General features: G+C 40.6%; 1 protein-coding gene across 1 annotated transcript in view; it reads left to right on the top strand.

Annotated features, from left to right (window-relative positions):
* Positions 1-6,151: 6,151 nt before the first annotated feature.
* GLG1 (golgi glycoprotein 1) overlaps positions 6,152-19,907 on the top strand; it is a 143,523-nt gene continuing 129,767 nt past the window's right edge. Inside the window, exon 1 of the mRNA XM_067719440.1 lies at positions 6,152-6,635. Coding sequence (XP_067575541.1) covers positions 6,180-6,635 — 456 coding nt within the window. The 5' untranslated portion in view covers positions 6,152-6,179. The remainder of the gene's footprint in view (positions 6,636-19,907) is intronic.

The raw sequence follows: 19,907 nt of genomic DNA, 5'->3' as shown, positions 1-19,907 counted from the left end.
GTGCCACAACTCCTGAGCCCGTGCGCCTAGAGCCTGTGCTCCACAACAAGAGAAGCCACTGCAATGAGAAGCCTGCACACCGCACCAAAGAGTAGCCCCCACTCGTTGCAACTAAAGAAAGCCTGTGCACAGCAATGAAGACCCAACGCAGCCAAAAATAAATTAATTAATTAAAAAAAAATACCATTACAGGAAAGGCCAAATGTAAACCTTGGAAACTGCTCTGCAATCACTGGCCAGGATAATAAATTAAAAGCAATGTTGGGAATTCCCCAGCAGTCCAGTGGTTAGGACTCAGCACTTTCACTGCCATGGTCTGGGTTCAGTCCCTGATCCTTGCAAGATCCTGCAAGACGCGTGGCGTGACCAAAAAAAACAAAAAGTAGTGTCTTACTGGGGGATGGAGGATGGTGGAGATTAGTGCCCCATTAAAACCTACAGGATGCAAGTATGACCCTGAAAGACAGTGGAGAGTGAAAAATACTCCAGTGGGTGGAGCTGCAAGCTGTGCCCTAATCTTTCCACTTTGTATGGAAGAAGTGGTTTAAGGTGAGAATATAAACAGATTCCTGGGCAGGGTCCAGCAGCCTGGTCTGGGATAGTGGCATGTGGTTGGACTATATGGAGAAGGCACAATGTGTAAAGACTTTTTATTACAGGACAATGCACACCAGAACCTCTACCATGGAAGAGGCATTGAACAACCAAGTAGGCAAAATGACTCAACCAATTGACAGCCATCCTTCAGCCACTGTAGACCTGATATGTTGGGCCCACGAATGGAGTGGCCGCGGTGGCAGAGATGGAGGCTACATATGGGCCCAAAGTCTGTCTGGGAGAATGGACTGCCACTTACCAAGGCTGCCTCTTAATGTCCAACCTGTCAACAACAGAGACCAACACTGAGTCTCTGATATGCCCTTTTCCTAGAGAAGATCAAGTAGCTACTTTGTGGCAAGTCAGATACAATGGGCCTCTTCCTCTTGAAAAGGCCAGCAGTTCTCCCTTATAGGGATAGATATCTATTCTGCGTGTGGATTTAACTTTCTTGCTCTCAGGGCCTCTGCCAGCAGAATGCCAGATTGAGGCACAGATTGCTACACAACATAGCATCTGACCCAGGGGACCCACTGTACAGTGAAGGGATTGCAGAAGTGGATCCATGACCATGGGATCTGTTGGTCTTGTCATATACTATCCCATCCAGAAACAGCCAGCTAATAGCCTACTGATAATGACCTTCTAAAGACATAGCTGAAGCACTAGCTAAGAAGCAACACTCTGAGAGAATAGGGTGTCATTCTTCAGGATGCAATGTTAAGAGACCTCTGTTGGTGCTGTTTCCCCAGTAGGCAGCATACATGGGTCCAGGAACCAACATGAGGAAACAGGAGTGGCTTCATTTACTGTCACTCCCAGTGACCTGGGTGATTTTGTACTTCCCATCCCAGCAACCTGGGCTCCACATCATTGAAGGTCCTGGGTTCCTACAGGGGTGCACTTTGCCAGAGGACACAGCAAGGGTCCCACCGAACTATAAATTATGGCTGCTACCAGAGCACTTTGGGACCTTGTGCCCAGGGACCAATAGGTGAGAAGAGGAATCACCATATTGGCAGTGGTAACACCCTGATCAACAGGAGCAAGTAGGGCTGCTTGTACATAATGGGAGCAAAGAGAAATATCCAAGTGGTCCACTTGGATGCCTTCTGGTGCTCCGTTGCCTCTCTCTAACTGTGGACAGACATGCAACAATACCACAGCAGGATGAAAAGGTTATTATGCCCACTACCAACACCACACCTGAAATGAAGCCTTGGGTCACATCACCAGGTAAGCCACCAAGACTTCTGAGGTGCTAGCTGAGGGTAAAGGAAATTCAGAATGGAGGAAAAAGAGGATGAGTTCCACTTGCAGCCCTGAGATCACCAGCAATGATGGACATTAGTTTATCTCACTAACCTCCCTCTTCTGAGTTTTTCCCTCTGAAAAAGAGATCCATGGAAACTATAGAGTAGCTGTTCATCAAATTTGTGTAGAGAAATAAATCTGTGGGGCACAAGGGATGGAATATGATGGTCATGAAAACTTGCCTCTCATATGTCCAATTGTGGGGACTGTATGTAATTGGCCAGCTGCTGTGCTCTGAAATCCATCGCTGGGTTCACTCTGAGGCCACCAGAGAAGTCCCTGCAAATGTCTTTATTTCACCTTTTTTGAATGGATCTAATTACATTTTTTAAAACTTACTGAAGGGCTTCCCTGGTGGCGCAGTGGTTGAGAGTCCGCCTGCTGATGCAGGGGACACGGGTTCGTGCCCCGGTCCGGGAAGATCCCACATGCCGCGGAGCAGCTGGGCCCGTGAGCCATGACCACTGAGCCTGTGCGTCCGGAGCCTGTGCTCCGCAACGGGAGAGGCCACAACAGTGAGAGGCCCGCGTACCGCAAAAAAAAACCCAAAAAAACAAAAACTTACTGAGATCAAATTCATGTAACATAAACTCCACTATTTTAACAATTTTAAGTGCACAGTTCAGTGGTTTTTAGTATAATCACAATGTTTTGATTGTGATTATCTGATTCATCACTATTATCTGATTCCAGAATATTTCCATCATTCCCAAAGAAATCCCATACTTCTCAGTTCTCCCCTCCTCCCATCTCCTGGAAACCATTAATCTACTTCTGTCTCTATGGATTTGCCTTTTCTGGATATTTCATATGAATGTAATCCTACAACTGGTGGCTTTTTGTCTCTGGTTTCTTTCACTTAGTATTATGTTTTCAAGGTTCATCCATGTTGTAGCGTGTTATCAGTACTTCATTACATTTTTTTCTTTTTTGGCTGTGCCTCGCAGCATGTGGGATCTTAGTTCCCCAACCAGGGATGGAACCTGTGCCCCCTGCAGTGGAAGCACAGAGTCTTTAACCACTGGACCACCAGGGAAGTCCCTAGTACTTCATTTTTTTTTTTTTTTCCTAGTACTTCATTTTTGAAGTACAATTTCCCTGGGTGTAGAATTCTAGGTTAGCAACATTTTTTTTTCTTTTGGTATTTAAATTATGTCATTCTACTGTTTTCTGGCTTTCATAGTTTCTTAATGAAAAATCAGATATGCCTGTTATTGGTCCTTTGAAGATAATGCATCTTTGTCTGCTTTTAAGATTTTCTCTTTCTCTTTTTGATTGTCACCAGTTTTACAATGACATGCCAAGGCTGTCTATGAACCAGGACGTGGGCTCTCACTGGACACTGAATCTGCCAGCACCTTGATCTTGGCCTTCCCAGCCTCTAGAACTATGAGAAATAAATTTTCATTGTTTATAAGCTATCCCATCTATGGTATTCTGTTTTGGGTTTTTTTTTTAGTTTTTAAAATTTTTTTTTTTGGCCGTACCACCTGGCTTGCGGGATCTTAGTTCCCCAACCAGGGATTGAACCCGTGCCCCCTGCAGTGGAAGCATGGAGTCCTAACCACTGGACCACCAGGGAATTCCCTATAGTATTCTGTTAAAGCAACCCACACAGACTAAGATATCCAGACTGCTGTTTATGTTAACTAATGAATTTTAGTTCAGTTCTTGAATGTCCATTTGATTATTTGTATAGAATCCAATTTTCTGTTGAAATTCTCTATTTTCACCTATTTTATCTATCTTTTATTTTCTATAGCATACTAGTCACAGTTATTTTAAAGTCCCCATCTGATGAGTCCAATATCTGAATCATATGGAGTTTTTGCTGACTTTTTGTTTTCAGTTATTTAGTTTAGCTTAGTTCAGCTTTGTTTTGTTTTTAGCATGCCTCATAATGTTTGATTCAAAGCTGGACCATGCAGATTAAAAATTATAGAAGCTCTGGATGGTATTAATCTTTCTCCAAAAAGGTTAATTTTTCTTCTTATAGACAGAGTACTGGAGGCTCACCTTGTCCCCACTGAGGCATGTTTTAAGCTTTATTAGGGTTGGCCCATTGTAGTTTTGTCTTTTCTTCTAGGGCAAGGTCCTTACCCCTGGAGTGTTGTCCTTCCTCCTGCAATATGGCCTTTGTTCCTAGGGTGTAACACTTCTGAGGCCTCAGTTAAAAGCCAGGGGTGTTTACCAAGGCCTCTACACCTCAGCAGGGTCCAAGCTCCAAGCTGAAATCTCTCTCAATTTATTGCTCTCTCAGCTATTGTTTTCTTCAGGATTTGTTGGAGTCTGACTCTGTGCATGCACAGCTTAGGAGTCAGTCAGCCACTTGAGAGAAATTTGTTCACAGATTTTTCGCTTTTTCTCGGTGGTTTCCTTCTCTCCAGTATTTTGACCCTTAAGTCCCAGCCACTCAGAGGATTCTGAACTCCTACCTGTACATTTTCAGCCCAATAAGATTACTGCTTTCTGCAAGGGCTCAATTCTTCTGGGCCACAATTTGGACAGTCCCCTCAGAAAAAAATCTGGGCTGGAGCTTCCCTGTGTACTTCTCTTTTCTCAAAGATTGTAGCCCCCCATTTCCTCACTGTATTAGTTACTTTCTAACCCCTCAAAAGATATTTTATATATTTTATCTAGTTTTTATGGTTTTATTTCAGCGTAAATACAAATTTGTATTTGTACTCGTATTTGGGATCAGAATCCTCCCCAGTTTCATGTATATATAGGGCCTGCAGGGCCTTATATGATCTGGCCCTTGATGGGTTCTCTGACTCCTTCTTCTAGTCCCCTCTTTCCTCATTTCAATGCAGCCACATAGGCCTTCATTCTGAATGCTTATTCCCTTGTCTTGAACTTGCACTTGTCATTAACCTTTGCTTTGGGAACTCTTTCGTTATGGTCTAAATGTTTTTGTCCCCCCTAAATTCATATGTTAAAATCCTAATGCCCACTGTGATGGTATTAGGAGATGGGGCCTTTGGAGGTGCTTAGATCATGAGAGTAGAACCCTCATGAATGAGATTAGTGTTCTTATAAAAGAGATCCCACAAAGCTCCCAGCTCCTTCCGCCCTGTGAGGACACAGTTAGAAGTTGGCTGTCTGCAACCCATAAGAGGGCCTTTGCCAAAACCTGACCATGCTACCACCCTGATCTTGGACTTCTAGCCTCCAGAACCGTGAGAAATAAGTTTCTGTTGTTTATAAGCCACCCAGTGTGTGCTATTTTGTTACAGAAGTCTGAACAGACTAAGTATCTTCAGATCTGCCTCTCCCTTTTTTTTTTTTTACAAATTTATGCCAATTCACTCTTAACTCAATGATCACTAGCTGCCTTTATATAAAATCTCCTCCCCACCCCAGTCATCCCATTTATCTTTTCTTTCTTTATTTATTTTAAAAAATATTTATTTATTTATTTGGCTGTGCCGGGTCTTAGTTGTGGCACAGACTTAACCTGAGGCCTCAAAGACATGTTTTGTTATTTTCTTTCCCTCCTTGAAACATGAGTTTAAATTCTGGCTTAAAATCTGGCTCACATGCAAAGGGCTTCCCAGTTTATTCATAATACTGGCTATATAACTTTTTGAATTCCCTATTGTGGGCCAGGCACTTTATTATTTCTGATCTTCACAATTATACATTAGAGCTCCTCCTTTTCTTTCTCAGACGAGAAAAATGAGGGTCAGAGAAGTTAAAGGACTTGCCTAGTCTGCTGAAGAGCAAGGAATAGAACAGGCTCTTTTCTTATTCTGGAACCAGTGCTCCTAACCCTGATTCAATGCTGCCTCCTTTTCTGGGTAAGAGAGGCTTTTGGGGCTGGTGGAAGGAAGCAAGGAGAAATGCAAGAAGAGGTTCTTAGATGCCGGAATACACCTGATCGTGTAAAGTTCACCTCTACACATAAAGTTTTTTTTTCAAGTCATTGAACGGATGACATACTCTACCGGCCATCTTGGTTGTGGCAATCCCAATCCTTTTTTATTTTTCTGTGACGACAACCAAGGGAATTAGGCAAAGCTGCCCTACCCAGATATCTTAAGGAGCACCAGGAACGCCCCCGGCAAAGAGCGCAGCTTTCCCGCCCGCCGAGGTCCGGGGCGTGGGCCATTCGGAGCTCGGCCACTCCCGGGCTTTGCTCCCAGCTGGCGGGTCTGCGCCGGCAGGAGAAGGGATCGGATGGACCCCGCCGGGCCCCGCCCGACTCCCCGCCCCCTCATTTAAATACGCTGCGCCGGCGGGTGCGTCGAGCTCGCCGCGGACTCAAGATGGCGGCGTGTGGACGTGTACGGAGGATGTTCAGCTTGTCAGCGGCGCTGCAGCTACTGCTGCTCGCGGCGGCCGGGGCCGACAAACTCCAGGGCCAGGGAGGCCACAGCCCAGGCCAGGGCCCGGGGGCCAACCTTCTGCCCCTCGGAGGGCAACCTGGAGGCGGCGCTCTAGGGGGTCAGCTCCAGCTGCCTCAGTCATCTCAGTTGCAGCAGCAGCAGCAGCAGCAGCAGCAGCAGCAGCAGCAGCAGCAACAACCGCCTCAGCAGCCGCAGCCGCCTTTCCCGGCGGGTGGGTCTCCGGCCCGGCGGGGCGGATCAGGGCCTGGCGGGGCTGGCGGGGGCTGGAAGCTGGCGGAGGAAGAGTCCTGCAGGGAGGACGTGACCCGTGTGTGTCCCAAGCATACCTGGAGCAACAACCTGGCGGTGCTGGAGTGCTTGCAGGACGTGAGGGAGGTGAGGAGGCAGGACGGGGCCGGGAGGTCCAGGCCTGCTGCGGGCCCGAGGGTGTCGCCGGCCTTGGAAGCCGCTGACGACGGTCTGCTGCTTCTCTCGCTTCCTCTGAGCTGCGCTCGCTCCTTCCCTCTCTGCCCCTCTCTACCCGGCGCATTCCAAGAAGGGGACCCCACCCCCACCTTTCATTATCTCTGGGTGCGGGGGTCTGGGACGCAGACCCCAGCTCCCGGCTGCAGTCGGCGAAGGCCCAGAGCGTGTTTATATTTGCTCCGGTCTTTTGTGTGATGCTGTAAGCGCGGTGGCTCCTCGGTGAAAACCTGTTTAGGATTTTGCCATCCGTTTCGACTTGGATAATTTGTAGCAACCCTTTTAAACATGAAAAATGGTTGGCGTACTTCAGCTGTTAAAGAATGCCCTGCTGTTTATTGGCAGTAGATAATGTTTGTTTAGGTAACTGGTTCTATTCTGATGTGTATTGTAGACAGCAACCGAATTTACTGTCTTTACCCTATTCTTTTGTAATTCAAAAATTCCTATTATTTACCAGCTGCTGAAAGTAATATATGCTTTTTTTTTTCCTTCTTTTTCTTCTTCATTTCTTTTGGTCAATTTATAATGAATCTCAAGTGTAAGCTGTTACTTCAAGTGATTTAGAGTCCCAGAGCTTGAAAAGTTGGGGCAATATTTGAAGATGGATTGTGGGGTCTTTGCCTTTCTGACGTCTGAATATGATTTTAACAGTACCTTTTAATGCAGTCTAGGTTTGATGTTGTTTGATGTGATTCAGTTAAGTAACAGAGAATTTCTTCTCTGTATTTAATGCTGCAGACTTAAGTGCATTTTTGACAGTTACCAAAGTTTGGGAGCAAATCTGGTAGGGATACTTTTTTTGTAAGGTTTAGGTGTATAGAATTAGGCCCAAAGGTTGACAGGTAGAATAAAGCCACCGCTGGATACAATTTTATTTGGGAAGTTGTTAAGAGAATTTTCTAAGGTGTTCATGGTCATAGGAAAACCACTGGCTTGTTGAAAAATGCTAGTCTTGGCAGGTTTTTTCCCCCTCATCCCCCTGTGATATTTGCTCTGGTATTCCACGCAGAGTAATTCACAGGAGGAAAAGATATACATGCTCAGGAGACAGCGAGAAGGGAAATTTCTAGAGCCACCAGAAATGTGGGGCCTTAGATGACTTATCTACAGTTTGAAAACTAGGAAGATAATCCCTTGTTATTCTTTATTCTGCAACTACTCCTCTAGTCGATAACAGCTATGATTCGTAATTCTGTCAAGCTTCCTGAAATTTTCTATTTGGCCTTCGAGGATATATAATAGATGCTGTTCTCTCAAACTAGGATCCTAATATTGAAGGCCAAACATTTGGTTAAGCAGTTTGTGGTAGAAACAGGATGTTATTAGGGAAAGTGGCAAAAAGTGGCCCATTTAAGGAATACATGTCTCCTTACGTGCATTAGGGACATTTGCAAACAGTCACTCACAGGAGCAGTCTTCCTTTGTCATGCATGTAGAAGTGTGTAGCAGCATATACAATCTGTAAATAACTTAGCTTTGACCACTTTTGGAGTCTTTTTAATTTGGTAGGTACTATCTTTCTTGCATTAGTTAGTGTAAAGATCCTGGTCTGAAAATGTAGTCCCTGCTCCACCTTTGACTGTAAGATTCTCAGCAAGGGTATTCTTTTGGTAACTACATTTTTCTTCCTTTATAGGGATTTAAACTCTTTGAAGGTAGTTACTAGGTCCTGTATTTCCTTTGTAACTTTTCAGAGTACCTAATTCAGTGCTGAGACTCAGTGAATAGTGTTGACTGATTGAAGGTGAGTAAGCTAATGGAGCCCGTTTTATGCTCTAGAGAAAGAAAAGGTGTCATGTAAATTGGAAGAGGCAGTTTGGGGGGGGGGCAGGGGTTTCCAAATTTCCAATTTAATTAGTTTTCCTCCAGTTTTATATACATAAAAATTGAAAGAATAGTATCATGAACAGCTGTGTATATTCTTTAGGAGGTGGAGCTATTTTTAAACTACTTCTTTTTTTCCTTTAAAGACAGCAAAAAGAAATTTTATTCCACTCAGAGAATTAGTTAAATCTCAATTATGTGTTTGAAAGAGCATAACGATTAAAAAGTAAACTAGCTAGGCACATTTGAAGTGAAAGTGTGGAATATGTTTTGTATGTGCTTTTTGGTAAGTAGGACAGTTTGATAGGAAAGTAGACATTTGTGCTTCTTTATCCCTTTGGATACATATTTGGGGAAGATTGTTCTCTGTGTTCTTGCTATTAGAATTATGAAAAGACAAAGCATGTGAGTATTTAAATGGTAGTATAGTAAACCACATTTTTATTTTGAAACAACGTGGGTAGGTTAAGTCTTAAGTTCAGATATTTTAAGGTTCTCTTTAGTGTTCAAAGTTATGTACTAATTCACTTAGAGAATCTATATGAAGGTATTTATACTTACCTTTAAATAATTTCAGTGGATACTTTCCGTTTGTCTAATGCATCATATGCCACCAAATTAAAATTTTATGTGTGAACTATATTGAAACTGTACATAGACTAAGATTAGTTCACAGCTTTTTCTCCTTCTGGCCACTATTTTAAGGTTATATGTTGTGGGGGATTCTTTTTTTAACTCTGTCAGCTGAGTCATACTTTTTAAAAGGTGAAGTATACCCAGCGGGTCCCCTGTTACATAGTGGGTATATTAGCAGTAATGATGGATAGTAGTCCTGGTTACGTGTGTGTGTATGTATATGTAGTTAGTAGTAGTTCTAGTCATAAGAATATATAACTAGAAGGTATAAGGGTAAAAAGGAAAAATACATCCTGGGCTGTTCTATCAGGTGGAGAAGTAATACCAAAAGTATTACTTGTCTAGTATTTGATAAAGAGATAAGACATGCTTTATGTTGAGAGTAATTTTAAAATAGTTTACATATTTTTGGCTGAAATGACCAACAGTATCTTTTTCTTTTTTTTTTTAAATAGATTTATTTATTTATTTTTGGCTGTGTTGGGTGTTCGTTGCTTCGTGCGGGCTTTCTCTAGTTGCGGCGAGCGGGAGCTACTCTTCGTTGCGGTGCATGGACATCTCATTGTGGTGGCTTATGTTGTTGCAGAGCACGGGCTTTAGGCGCGCGGTCTTCAGTAGTTGTGGCGCACATGCTCAGTAGTTGTGGCGCACGGGCTTAGTTGCTCCACGGCATGTGGGATCTTCCTGGACCAGGGCTCAAACCTGTGTCCCCTGCATTGGCAGGCAGATTCTTAACCACCGTGCCACCAGGGAAGTCCCGACCAATAGTATCTTGTGTTTAGAAGTTGCAGATGGAGATGTTGGTTCTTTAGAAGTTTATTAGTGATGTGCATAGTTTTTCTTAGGTTGTTTTTTTTTTGTTTGATTTAAAAAAAGAAACAAAAAACTTTCTAATATGGAAAATTTCAAACATAAACACAAATAGAATGGTATGATGACTCCCCACATACGCATCACACAGCTTCAGCTATCCTCACTTTTTTTTTTAAATCACAGGGGTTAGGAGAATGGATATTTTAAAGCAAGTTCCAAACACTGTCATTTCTGTTATAAATACTTCAATGTGAGTCTCTGATAAGGACTTAAAAAAAAAAAACCAGAATCTAATTGTTATTTTTTAGTATTTGAAACCATTGTGAGTATTTTTTCTGAATTTCTTGGTACTTTGTCTTGATATATCAGTTTCAGGTTATAAATTTGTGACCACTATCTCTAAACTATGCACAGAGTGAATGCTTTGTAAATATTTATTTTAGATGGCCTGTTTTACATATTGAACAGGAATTAATATTTCAACATTACAAACTGTAAACTTACTTTCAAACTCATAGGTGAACATTTTCTTATTCTATTCTTAGCCTTTCTCTTAACTGTAGGTATCCTAAGATAGTATGCCATAATGTCTGTATTATCTCATTTATCCTGTGAGGTGAATAGCGTTATTATCTTAGTTGCGAAACAGGCTCAGATAGATGAAGTAATTTGTCCAGTGTTATATCCTAAGTTGTAGGGGTGGTATTCAGCAAGTTCTCTTTGACTTCAAAGATTGTATTCTTTCTAATCTGCCATGGATGGTTGCAGCTAGGGAAACTGCTAGTATGTGGCTGTTGAGAACACCAGGGGTTCATAAGTGCACACAAAAGGAGAAGAGTCACCTGGAATGAGAATCTTCTTTTCTTCACTACCAAGAACAACTGGGTAGGAGCAGCATCTTTGCATTGGAGTATTGTCGATTTCTCAGGTGGACAGACTGGCATTATTAGACAAAGCTAATTTAATTACTAGTCTGAGTCCATTACAAGTAGAGTTTCTGCTTCATGAAAAGATTTTCAGATCCCATTTCACCTTAAGCAGAATTTGTACTGGTATAATGGAAGAATTTAGATATATTCCCCTACTATTTGTATTGAATCAATGGAACACCACAAAGAGTAAACTAGGACTAGAGCTGGCACTGCCATTAACTAATTCTATGACTGTGAGCAAGTCAGTTTACCACTCGAGTCTCAGTTTCCTCATGTGTTAGATGAGAGGCTTGGGAAATAGTACAATTTACAATTTCTAAGATTCCTATTATTTAACCTTTATGAGTTGTTTCCTGTGTATATTCTCTGTATGTATGTATTTTATAGTTTCTAGGATTTATATATGTGACATCTCCTGGTTCCTTATTCATTCACGGGTGAAATAGTGAAATGGATAATGCAAACAGCAGTTAATCCAAACATCGTTTGGCTTTAGGATACATTATGATTGTTTTGTTTGAGCCAATATGGAATTTCCTCCTATGCTGACTCTCAGTGGTTGGAAGCAGTCTAACCACATAATCAAGGCATTATTTTATTTTTTATTTTTTATTTTTTGCGGTACGCGGGCCTCTCACTGCTGTGGCCTCTCCCGTTGCGGAGCACAGGCTCCAGACACGCAGGCTCAGCGGCCATGGCTCACGAGCCCAGCCGCCTCGCGGCATGTGGGATCTTCCCGGACCGGGGCACGAACCCGTGTCCCCTGCATCCGCAGGCGGACTCTCAACCACTGCGCCACCGGGGAAGCCCCTCAAGGCATTATTGATCCCCTATTATGCACTTATCATTGTGGAAGAACACTAGTACTTTAAGACACTACCATTGCTTACAGTTGGTTTGATAAATGGGATTGTGATCAAGAAACAGTTATATAAGAGAGTGTTCATCACTTGGTGTCACACAGACAAGTAAATTCTTTAGGGCAATGAAAAGAGCACAAAATTAGGATTTAGACTTGGATGGAACTCCGCTCTGCTACTCTTGGCTTAAAAATCTTATCACTTTTTTTTACCCTTAAGTAGGGACAGTTTAGCCCTGTTGTAAGTGAAGATACACATGAGTTCTTGAGTTTGATGTGCTAGTTGTATTTTTCTTTTTTATGTTAAACAAAATATGTTACCATTAAAGTAGGCAGTACTAACACATACCACCAGAAATCATCTTGCTTATCACCTATGGTACATGCTTTGGAAAATTCTAAGACTGGATTATCGCTTAAGATCCTTCCAGCTCTGGTACGTTGTGATTCTGTCATCTGTAGAAATATAAAACATTGCAAGGGAATCATAAGCACAAGTGAAAAGGGAAGATGCTTTGAGAACTTAAGGGGGCTGTACTGACTGTACTGAAGTAGAGAGTTTGAGAATTTTTTCAGAGTCCAGATTATAAAGGGTCTTGCATACACCACTGTCTTGTTCTCCAACTAAAGCCCAGAAATGGGATGTGTTTTTATCCCTGAGATAAAAATATTCCCCCAGATAAGTGAGTTACCTGTAAAATAGCACTGTCACTTATGGAAGGAACTTTTTAAGAAGCCTCTTGATAAGACTGCTTTACAGTATATAGTTGCTGAATAATTTCATTGCTCTTTGGAAGAAAATAAAATACTCGATCAGTCCAAGAGATACGATGATACGTTTCTTCTAATGTATTCAAAACAAATTTCATCAGCAACAATCCTCCCAAAAAACTTCTCTTGCTTATATGAGAAATGTATGTAGTATTTTAAAAAGAAGCAGTTAAAATGGCTTGTAGGATGTCATGCAAATTAGTTTTTCTTCCTTCAGCAAACATTTATTGAATAAATACTGTGTACAAGACACTGTGCTTAGTGTTAAAGGTTACAAATATTGATTATAGCTAGCATTTATCGAGGGCTTTTTGTGTGCCCTGCCCTAAGGGACCAGATGTTCTCTAGGTGTTATATCTCACTTAATCCTATGAGAGATATATCATTAGTATTATTTTAATTATTACTATTTTTTAAATGAGGGAACTCCCTCAGGGCCAGTAAGTAGTGGAATTGATATTTGAAAGCAAGTCTGTCCAACTGTAAAATGGCTCTTTCCCCCTCCCCCTGTGCCTGTGGTAGTCACCAGCTATATATGTTGCTACTGAGCAGTTGAAATATGAGTAGTCTGAGTTGAGATGTGCTGTAAGTGTGAAATGCACACTTGATTTTAAAGACTTAGAACACACAGGAAGGTAAACTATCTCAATTTTTTTGGGGGGGTAGGGGTGCGCTGCACAGCTTGCAGGATCCTAGTTCCCCCACCAGCAATCGAAACCGGGACCTCAACAGTGAAAGCACAGAGTCCCAACCACTGTACTGCCAGGGAATTCCCGTCTCAGTTTTTATATTGATTACATGTTTGAATGATAATATTTTGGATATATTGGGTTAAAAACATTATTAAAGCCAGTTTTACTTTTTATTTTTTAATGTGACTACTAGAAGACATAAAATAATATATGTGGCTTCCATTATATTTCTGTTGGACAGCACTGATCTGGAAGAAGAAAAAGGTATCTTTATTAAAACTATAATACAAGTTATAAAGTAGTAAGTACCATAAGAGAAGGAGAAATTAAATGCTATGCGCATATGGTAGAGGAAATGGTTGGGAGAATCAGAAAAAAACTCTTCACTGCTTTTCAGTTTTAAATTGATGTTCATATCATGAAATTCTTAGTTTAGCCACCTTAAAATGCCTGGTTAATAGATGGATGTCATTTTCCTCATGCCGACTTTATGAGTTGTAAAGGGGTACAGTAGCTCCTTCAGATTAAGAGGAGCTGAACTCATAAAACTGGAAGCCAGCAAGTGACTCATCTTTATTTGATTGAGTTAGATATATTTAAAACTTAAGAAAGAATGTCAAGTGATGGCCCTCAGAACTGTGCCAGTACTAACCCTTGTATCTGCATTAAAATAGAGTGTGGAGGAACAAGAGTGTGGACTGGAATCTAAAAACAATGAATTAAGAGAACCAGACATGTATTTTCATTCAGTTTTAATAATTTTACTGAAATTAGAATATTATGTTAGATCGACTGCGTGGTGTTTACAGTACCTATAAATTCTCCTATTGAAGCCTTGAATAACATTATAACTCTATACAGGGGGAGTCATAGTGAAAATGGGTACTTGGTTGAATTCCTCGATCTGTATCCTTGTAAAACAGAACAAAGAACAAACTCTTAAAACATTTTTGTGTTCCTTTAAAAAAAAATAACAAATGTGATGTATAGTTAAAATCATAAGGAAGATAAACAGTGAAGTGAAATGATATGTGAGAGAAATTAACCAGGAGAATGTGTGTATGTTATAAATCAATTCAAATGCAGAGTTACCAAAAAAAAAATGAAAGAAAAAAATCATGTTTAAAGAAAATGCTCTGATGTCTAGGAAGGTTTCATTTGTAATTTAAGTTAACATAGAAAGACAGACTGCAAGTCACTTAACAGAATTCCCAAAGTTCCTATGCTGGCCAAATCAGCTCTGTAATGTGATAAACAACATAAAGTGAACAAAAACTTCAAGGAGGGAGAAGGGAATGTAATGGAGAATTTTAATCATGCACAAAGTCTGCCATTTGTTAATTAATGCCATCTACTGCGCATACTTGTTGCACATGAAATAATCAGCAGCGATAAGGTCCTGTAGTCATGTGGAGCTCATCATAGGAGGAGCAGTGTGGTGAGTGGTAAAGAGTGGGCTCTGGAACTGCAGTCCTGGATTCAGATCCTAGCTCACTTACCACTTACTGTGACCTTGGACAGATTTATCTCTTCAGTCTTCACTTTTCTTATGTGTAAAATTGAGGTATGAAACCACTCCCACAGGGTTATGAAGAGGATGAAAAAAATTTAAATATATAGAGCATCCATCAAATTGCAGTTGCCCATCAGTGGTCTTTCTGCCCTTTGTTGTTGCAGATGACGTCCTTCAAGATATGGCTTTATGTTCACTGTCTTAAGAGAAATCTGAAGTAAATTGTAATGTGCCACACCTTTTATTATAATCCTTCCAAGGCTTCTTCAAGAAAGCTGTAGTTGAACTTGAAGAGTAGTAAGGTCAAAAACTTTTTATAGGACTTCCCAGGTGGCGCAGTGGTTAAGAATCTGCCTGCCAGTGCAGGGGACACGGGTTCGAGCCCTGGTCCGGAAAGGTCCCACATGTTGCAGAGCAGCTAAGCCCACGCACCACAACTACTGAGCCTGCGAGCCACAACTACTGAGCCCGAGTGCCACAACTACTGAAGTCCGTGTGCCTAGAGCCCGTGCAACAAGAGAAGCCACCCAATGAGAAGCCCGGGAACTGCAACGAAGAGTAGCCCCCGCTCACCGCAACTAGAGAAAAGCCCGAGCGCAGCAACAAAGACCCAAGGCAGCCAAAAATAAAAATAAATAAATAAATAAAAATTTATTAAAAAACAAATAATGAAGGTAGTATTTAAAAAAAAACTTTTTATAGAGTCTTTACCAGGTATTTAAAATGTGTACACTTTGAGGTTGTGGAGTGCAAAGGACTGAATTCTCTGGGTAAAGGAATTCAGTTCTACCAAATGTTCTTTCATTCTCTTGGCCTAAATGATGCCTAAATTTGGAATATACTGCCTATCAGACAAAGGAAATCTCTGTTCTTTGATATAAGAGGGAAAAAATTAGTTCTTCTATTTCTGAAGACTGTTGCTTAAAACATCCTCCCTCTGTAGAATGGAATGACTAAGTAACTTTTATCAGCTGAGAAACAGAAGGCATTGATTGTTATCTTTTTGCCCTTTGTAAAACCAGATAAGTATAAAAATCACTTAAACTTTCCTGAAAGTTGGCAACTTTTCAGAGGGAAAGTAATGTGTAAGGACTTTTATGTTGCTAAGGTGGGAACATTTTCTGGCCTATGAAACAGTCTATATTGAGGTATAAATACATAAATTAATCATACATTAAGGACAGCACAAAATATTCTCAGTATGTAAGCCTTCTTTCTGAGGTAATTAGGTAGTAGAGTTAGTTTTGAATAGTTTTGAAATAGGCAAAATTCCACAATCTCGGGACTTCCTGGGGTCCAGTGGTTAAGACTTCGCACTCCCAATGCAGGGGGCATGGATTCAATCCCTGGTCGAACTAAGATCCCACATGCCACATGGTGTAGAAAAAAAAATCCACAATCTCTTATTCAAACTCTGATTTGCTAGGTTAGTACCTGACTGACGTGTGTATAGATAAAAGCTTTTAGTGTGTAGAGTTGTTGGTTTTCTTTTAAATCATTATAAGAAGTTTCAAGAATTTATACGATTGTATATTGATTTTCAACTTGAAAGTATCATCTGAAACAGGAGAAATTAGAGCAGTGAAAGCGGAAGTCAGATGAGATTGCTATGGTTCCCTTCCTCTTTTGGAAACAAATTCACATTCTTTAGCCCATGGTCTCAGGCTGCTTCTCCATTCTCCAGCTCTGCTTCCCACTAGCTCCCTACATGATATCTTACTGGCACTACCTTTCCCCCAAGTCGTTTAATGGTATTGGCTTCCAGAGAGTGCCAGTTATAGCTGTTGAGTTTTTATGTAAATATTTTGTTGGCAAAGATTTTATATTCAGTGATTTGAGAAGTTTCTGCCCCAGACTGTTGCTCATTACCTTTCCCTTTGCACAGTCCACTGCCCCTACCCCCTACCAGTTCTCCTTTAAGCATTGTTTTCTGGCTTGTTTTTACTAGCAGACGGAACCATAAGAATTACTAATATTTGATCATATTTGATTTATAAAGAGCAGTTTCACATGGTTCAGTCTGTTGTTCATCTTGCTCAGATTTTGAGTAAGCAGTATATGCTTCTGTAGCAATATCATTGTTTCCTTTTGTATCATCTTGAACTCTAGAGACAGGAGAAATTTAGTCATTGTAGTGTAGGGCTTTCACCTTGGGAGTCTTCCTGAAATTTTTTCCCCAGCTTCTCATTTGGCTTATCTGCCCCTAGGACCAAAAGAAGAGAACCATTGTAGATTGTTTTATATTTTTACTCATTCATTTGTGAAATATTTACTGAGCACTCACTGTAGGGGTTAATTAATAAGCAAGATGATTATTTGGCATTAAAAAAAGGTGACATGAGAGTTTTGTTTCTTAAAAAATAATGTATTCTGAAAAACTTTTCTTACCTCTCTTACAATAGGGGAAATGTGGAACCAGGTATAAATGTCAGGGAAGAACTCACCAAATATACTTGCTTTTTAAAACTTGAGTATTGACCTAACAACCTTCTCCCTAAATATTTAGTTACTCTGAGTTAAGTTGCTAGCTAACATTTAGTTTATGGAACCCCTTAAATCTCATTTGCAGTTCTTGATAATGGTATGTGGTAGATAGGACAGACATCAGCCGTATTTTACAGACAGAAAAACCACAAGAATCAGATGGATTGTGATTTGGCCAAGTCTTGTAAGTATTAAGAAACAGAGCTTAGACGCCAACTCAAGCCTTTTTAAATTTAGAGCCTCTGTTTTTCCGTGTTACCACATTGCTTCTCTGATAATTTTCACATTTACATAAATGATATATTTTCATATTTTTAAATGTATTTTTATAGCCCATTTTTATTTAAATCTGCCAACAAATATTTGAACACATACTGTGTGCCCCTATTTCTTAAAATAATTTTTCTGTTCTCCTCTCCTGGGCGCTAATCTTACACAGGTTAAATTGCTTGCTATCGTCTCACAATCATGAGGCTCTTTTCTTCACCCTCCTCTCCCCACCAACAGTGGGGTTGGGTTTTTTTTTCCCCCTCTGTTTCATTTTGGATTATTACTATTGCTGTATTTTTAGGTTCATAGGTCTTTTCTTCTGTGGTTTCCAGTCTGCTGTTAGTGCCATCTGTCCAGTATATCTTTTGTTTTAGATACTCTATTTTTCATCTGTAGAAGTTTGATTTGGGTCTTACATATATATTCCATTTCTCTCTTCGTTATGTTCATATTTTCCTTTACAGCCTTGAATGCATTTGTAATAGCTGTTTTAAAAAGGTCCTCATCTGCTAATTCCATCATCTGTCATTTCTTGGTCTTTTTCCACTGATTAATTTTTCTTCTGGTGGTCACATTCCTACTTCTTTGCACGTGTGGTGATTTTTTTTATTGGGTGTTGGTCATTGTGCATTTTACGTCTTTGCTGAATTTGGTCGAATTCCCTTCAAGAGTGTTAGATTTTGTCTGGCACACAGGTTACATGGAGATCAGTTTGATCCTTTTGAGGCTTGCTTTTAAACTTTGTTAGGGCAAGTCCAGAGCAGCCTTTAGTCTATGTCTACTTTAATTCTGCTGCTGAGATGTGACTCTTCTGGGACTCTACCCAATGTCCCAAGTTATGTGAGGTCTCTCCTTTCTGGTTGGTGGGTATGAACTACTCCCTGCCTTGTGAGCTTCAAGAATTATTTGGCGTATTTGCTTTTCAGTGTTTCGTTTCCCACTGCATACGCATAGGATAGGACTTGACTCAGGGCGATTCCTCTGAAGAGCTCCTGTGTTCTTTGTACAGCTCTCCTTTCCATTACTCTCTCTGTCTTGCAAATTCTGGCCGCCTTGGATCCCCTGAACTTTGATTTCTCTCCTCTACTCAGCAAGTACACTAGAGTCTGTTTGGGTTCCTCCTCCCTGTGCTGCAGCCTAGAAACCACCTCCTGGCAGTAAGATGGGGTGATCGTCAGGCTCACATTGTTTCACTTCTCTCAGGGATCATAGGCTTATGCTGCCTGTTGTCCAGTGACTGAAAATTATTTCATATATTTTGTCTAGTTGTTAATTACTACGGGGGCAGTTTCTGTGGTAATTAATCCTTTGTGAGCAGAAGTAGAAATCACTATCCCTTGAAGTTTAACTTCTGACCTATCAAATGGAAATGAATAGAAGAATTTGTTAGAAAAGGAGATTAAGCATTATTTATTAAAATTGCAAATGTATATATCTATCTTTTGAGGTAACAATCCTACTTCTGAAAATTTATACATAACAGTATGATCAGTGTGTAGGAGGTATTTAATTGAAGTTTTTTTTTTTTTTGGTAATAGCAAACAATTGGAAGCAACCTAACACCCTTCAATAAGGAAGTGATTAAATAAATTTATTGTGCATCAATGCAATGAACTGTTGTATTACTGTGGAAAAGAAACTCTTTATGTCAGGAAAGAGCTCCAAGATCTATGACTAAATTAAGAAAGTAAAGTTACCACTTTGTATAGTATACTACCTTTTTTACAATCAAAGGGGAAAAATAAGAATAATATTTACTAATATTTGCTTGTATTTGCATTAGAATGCTCCAGAAGGGTACAGAAGAAATTAAGGCTAATGGAGGATAAAAATGGGTGGGAAACTTTCCACTCTGTTCTTAATATTTTTGATTTTTTTTCTTTTTGGCTGCACCGGGCTGCTTGTGGGATCGTAGTTCCCCAACCAGGGATTGAACCCAGGCCCACGGCAGTGGAAGTGCCGAGTCCTAACCACTGACCACCAGGGAATTCCCTATATTTTTGATTTTTTAAAAAAATATTTGAGGTGTATGTATGTGTTACCCGTTTAACTTTTTTTTTTTAATTAAGATAAAGAGCTTTTTTTCCCCATTGCTCATGTTGACTAAACTATCTTAGTATGAGAGTTCCACAGGTATAATTTCATTTTGTGCCAAGGTCGGCTTGTTTGTAACTGGGTTGAGCCAAGCCTTTCACGAACTTAGAAGATAAAAGATTTCCTTAATGTATTATTTAGGGCAAAACTAACTGCCATACCAAACCCAAAACTACCAGTGGCTTAGCGCAAGAGAAGTTGTGGAAGACTGCCAGCCATCTAGTGATCGGGAGACCCTGGTTCCTCCCAGCTTGTGGTCCTATTTCCTAGGGCTTTAGAGTCTTCCACTTTCAG

Source organism: Pseudorca crassidens, chromosome 20, assembly GCF_039906515.1.
Source record: "Pseudorca crassidens isolate mPseCra1 chromosome 20, mPseCra1.hap1, whole genome shotgun sequence".
Taxonomy (NCBI): domain Eukaryota; kingdom Metazoa; phylum Chordata; class Mammalia; order Artiodactyla; family Delphinidae; genus Pseudorca; species Pseudorca crassidens.
The sequence above is the reverse complement of the archived record's forward strand: the minus strand, read 5'-3'. Positions and strand labels throughout refer to the sequence as shown.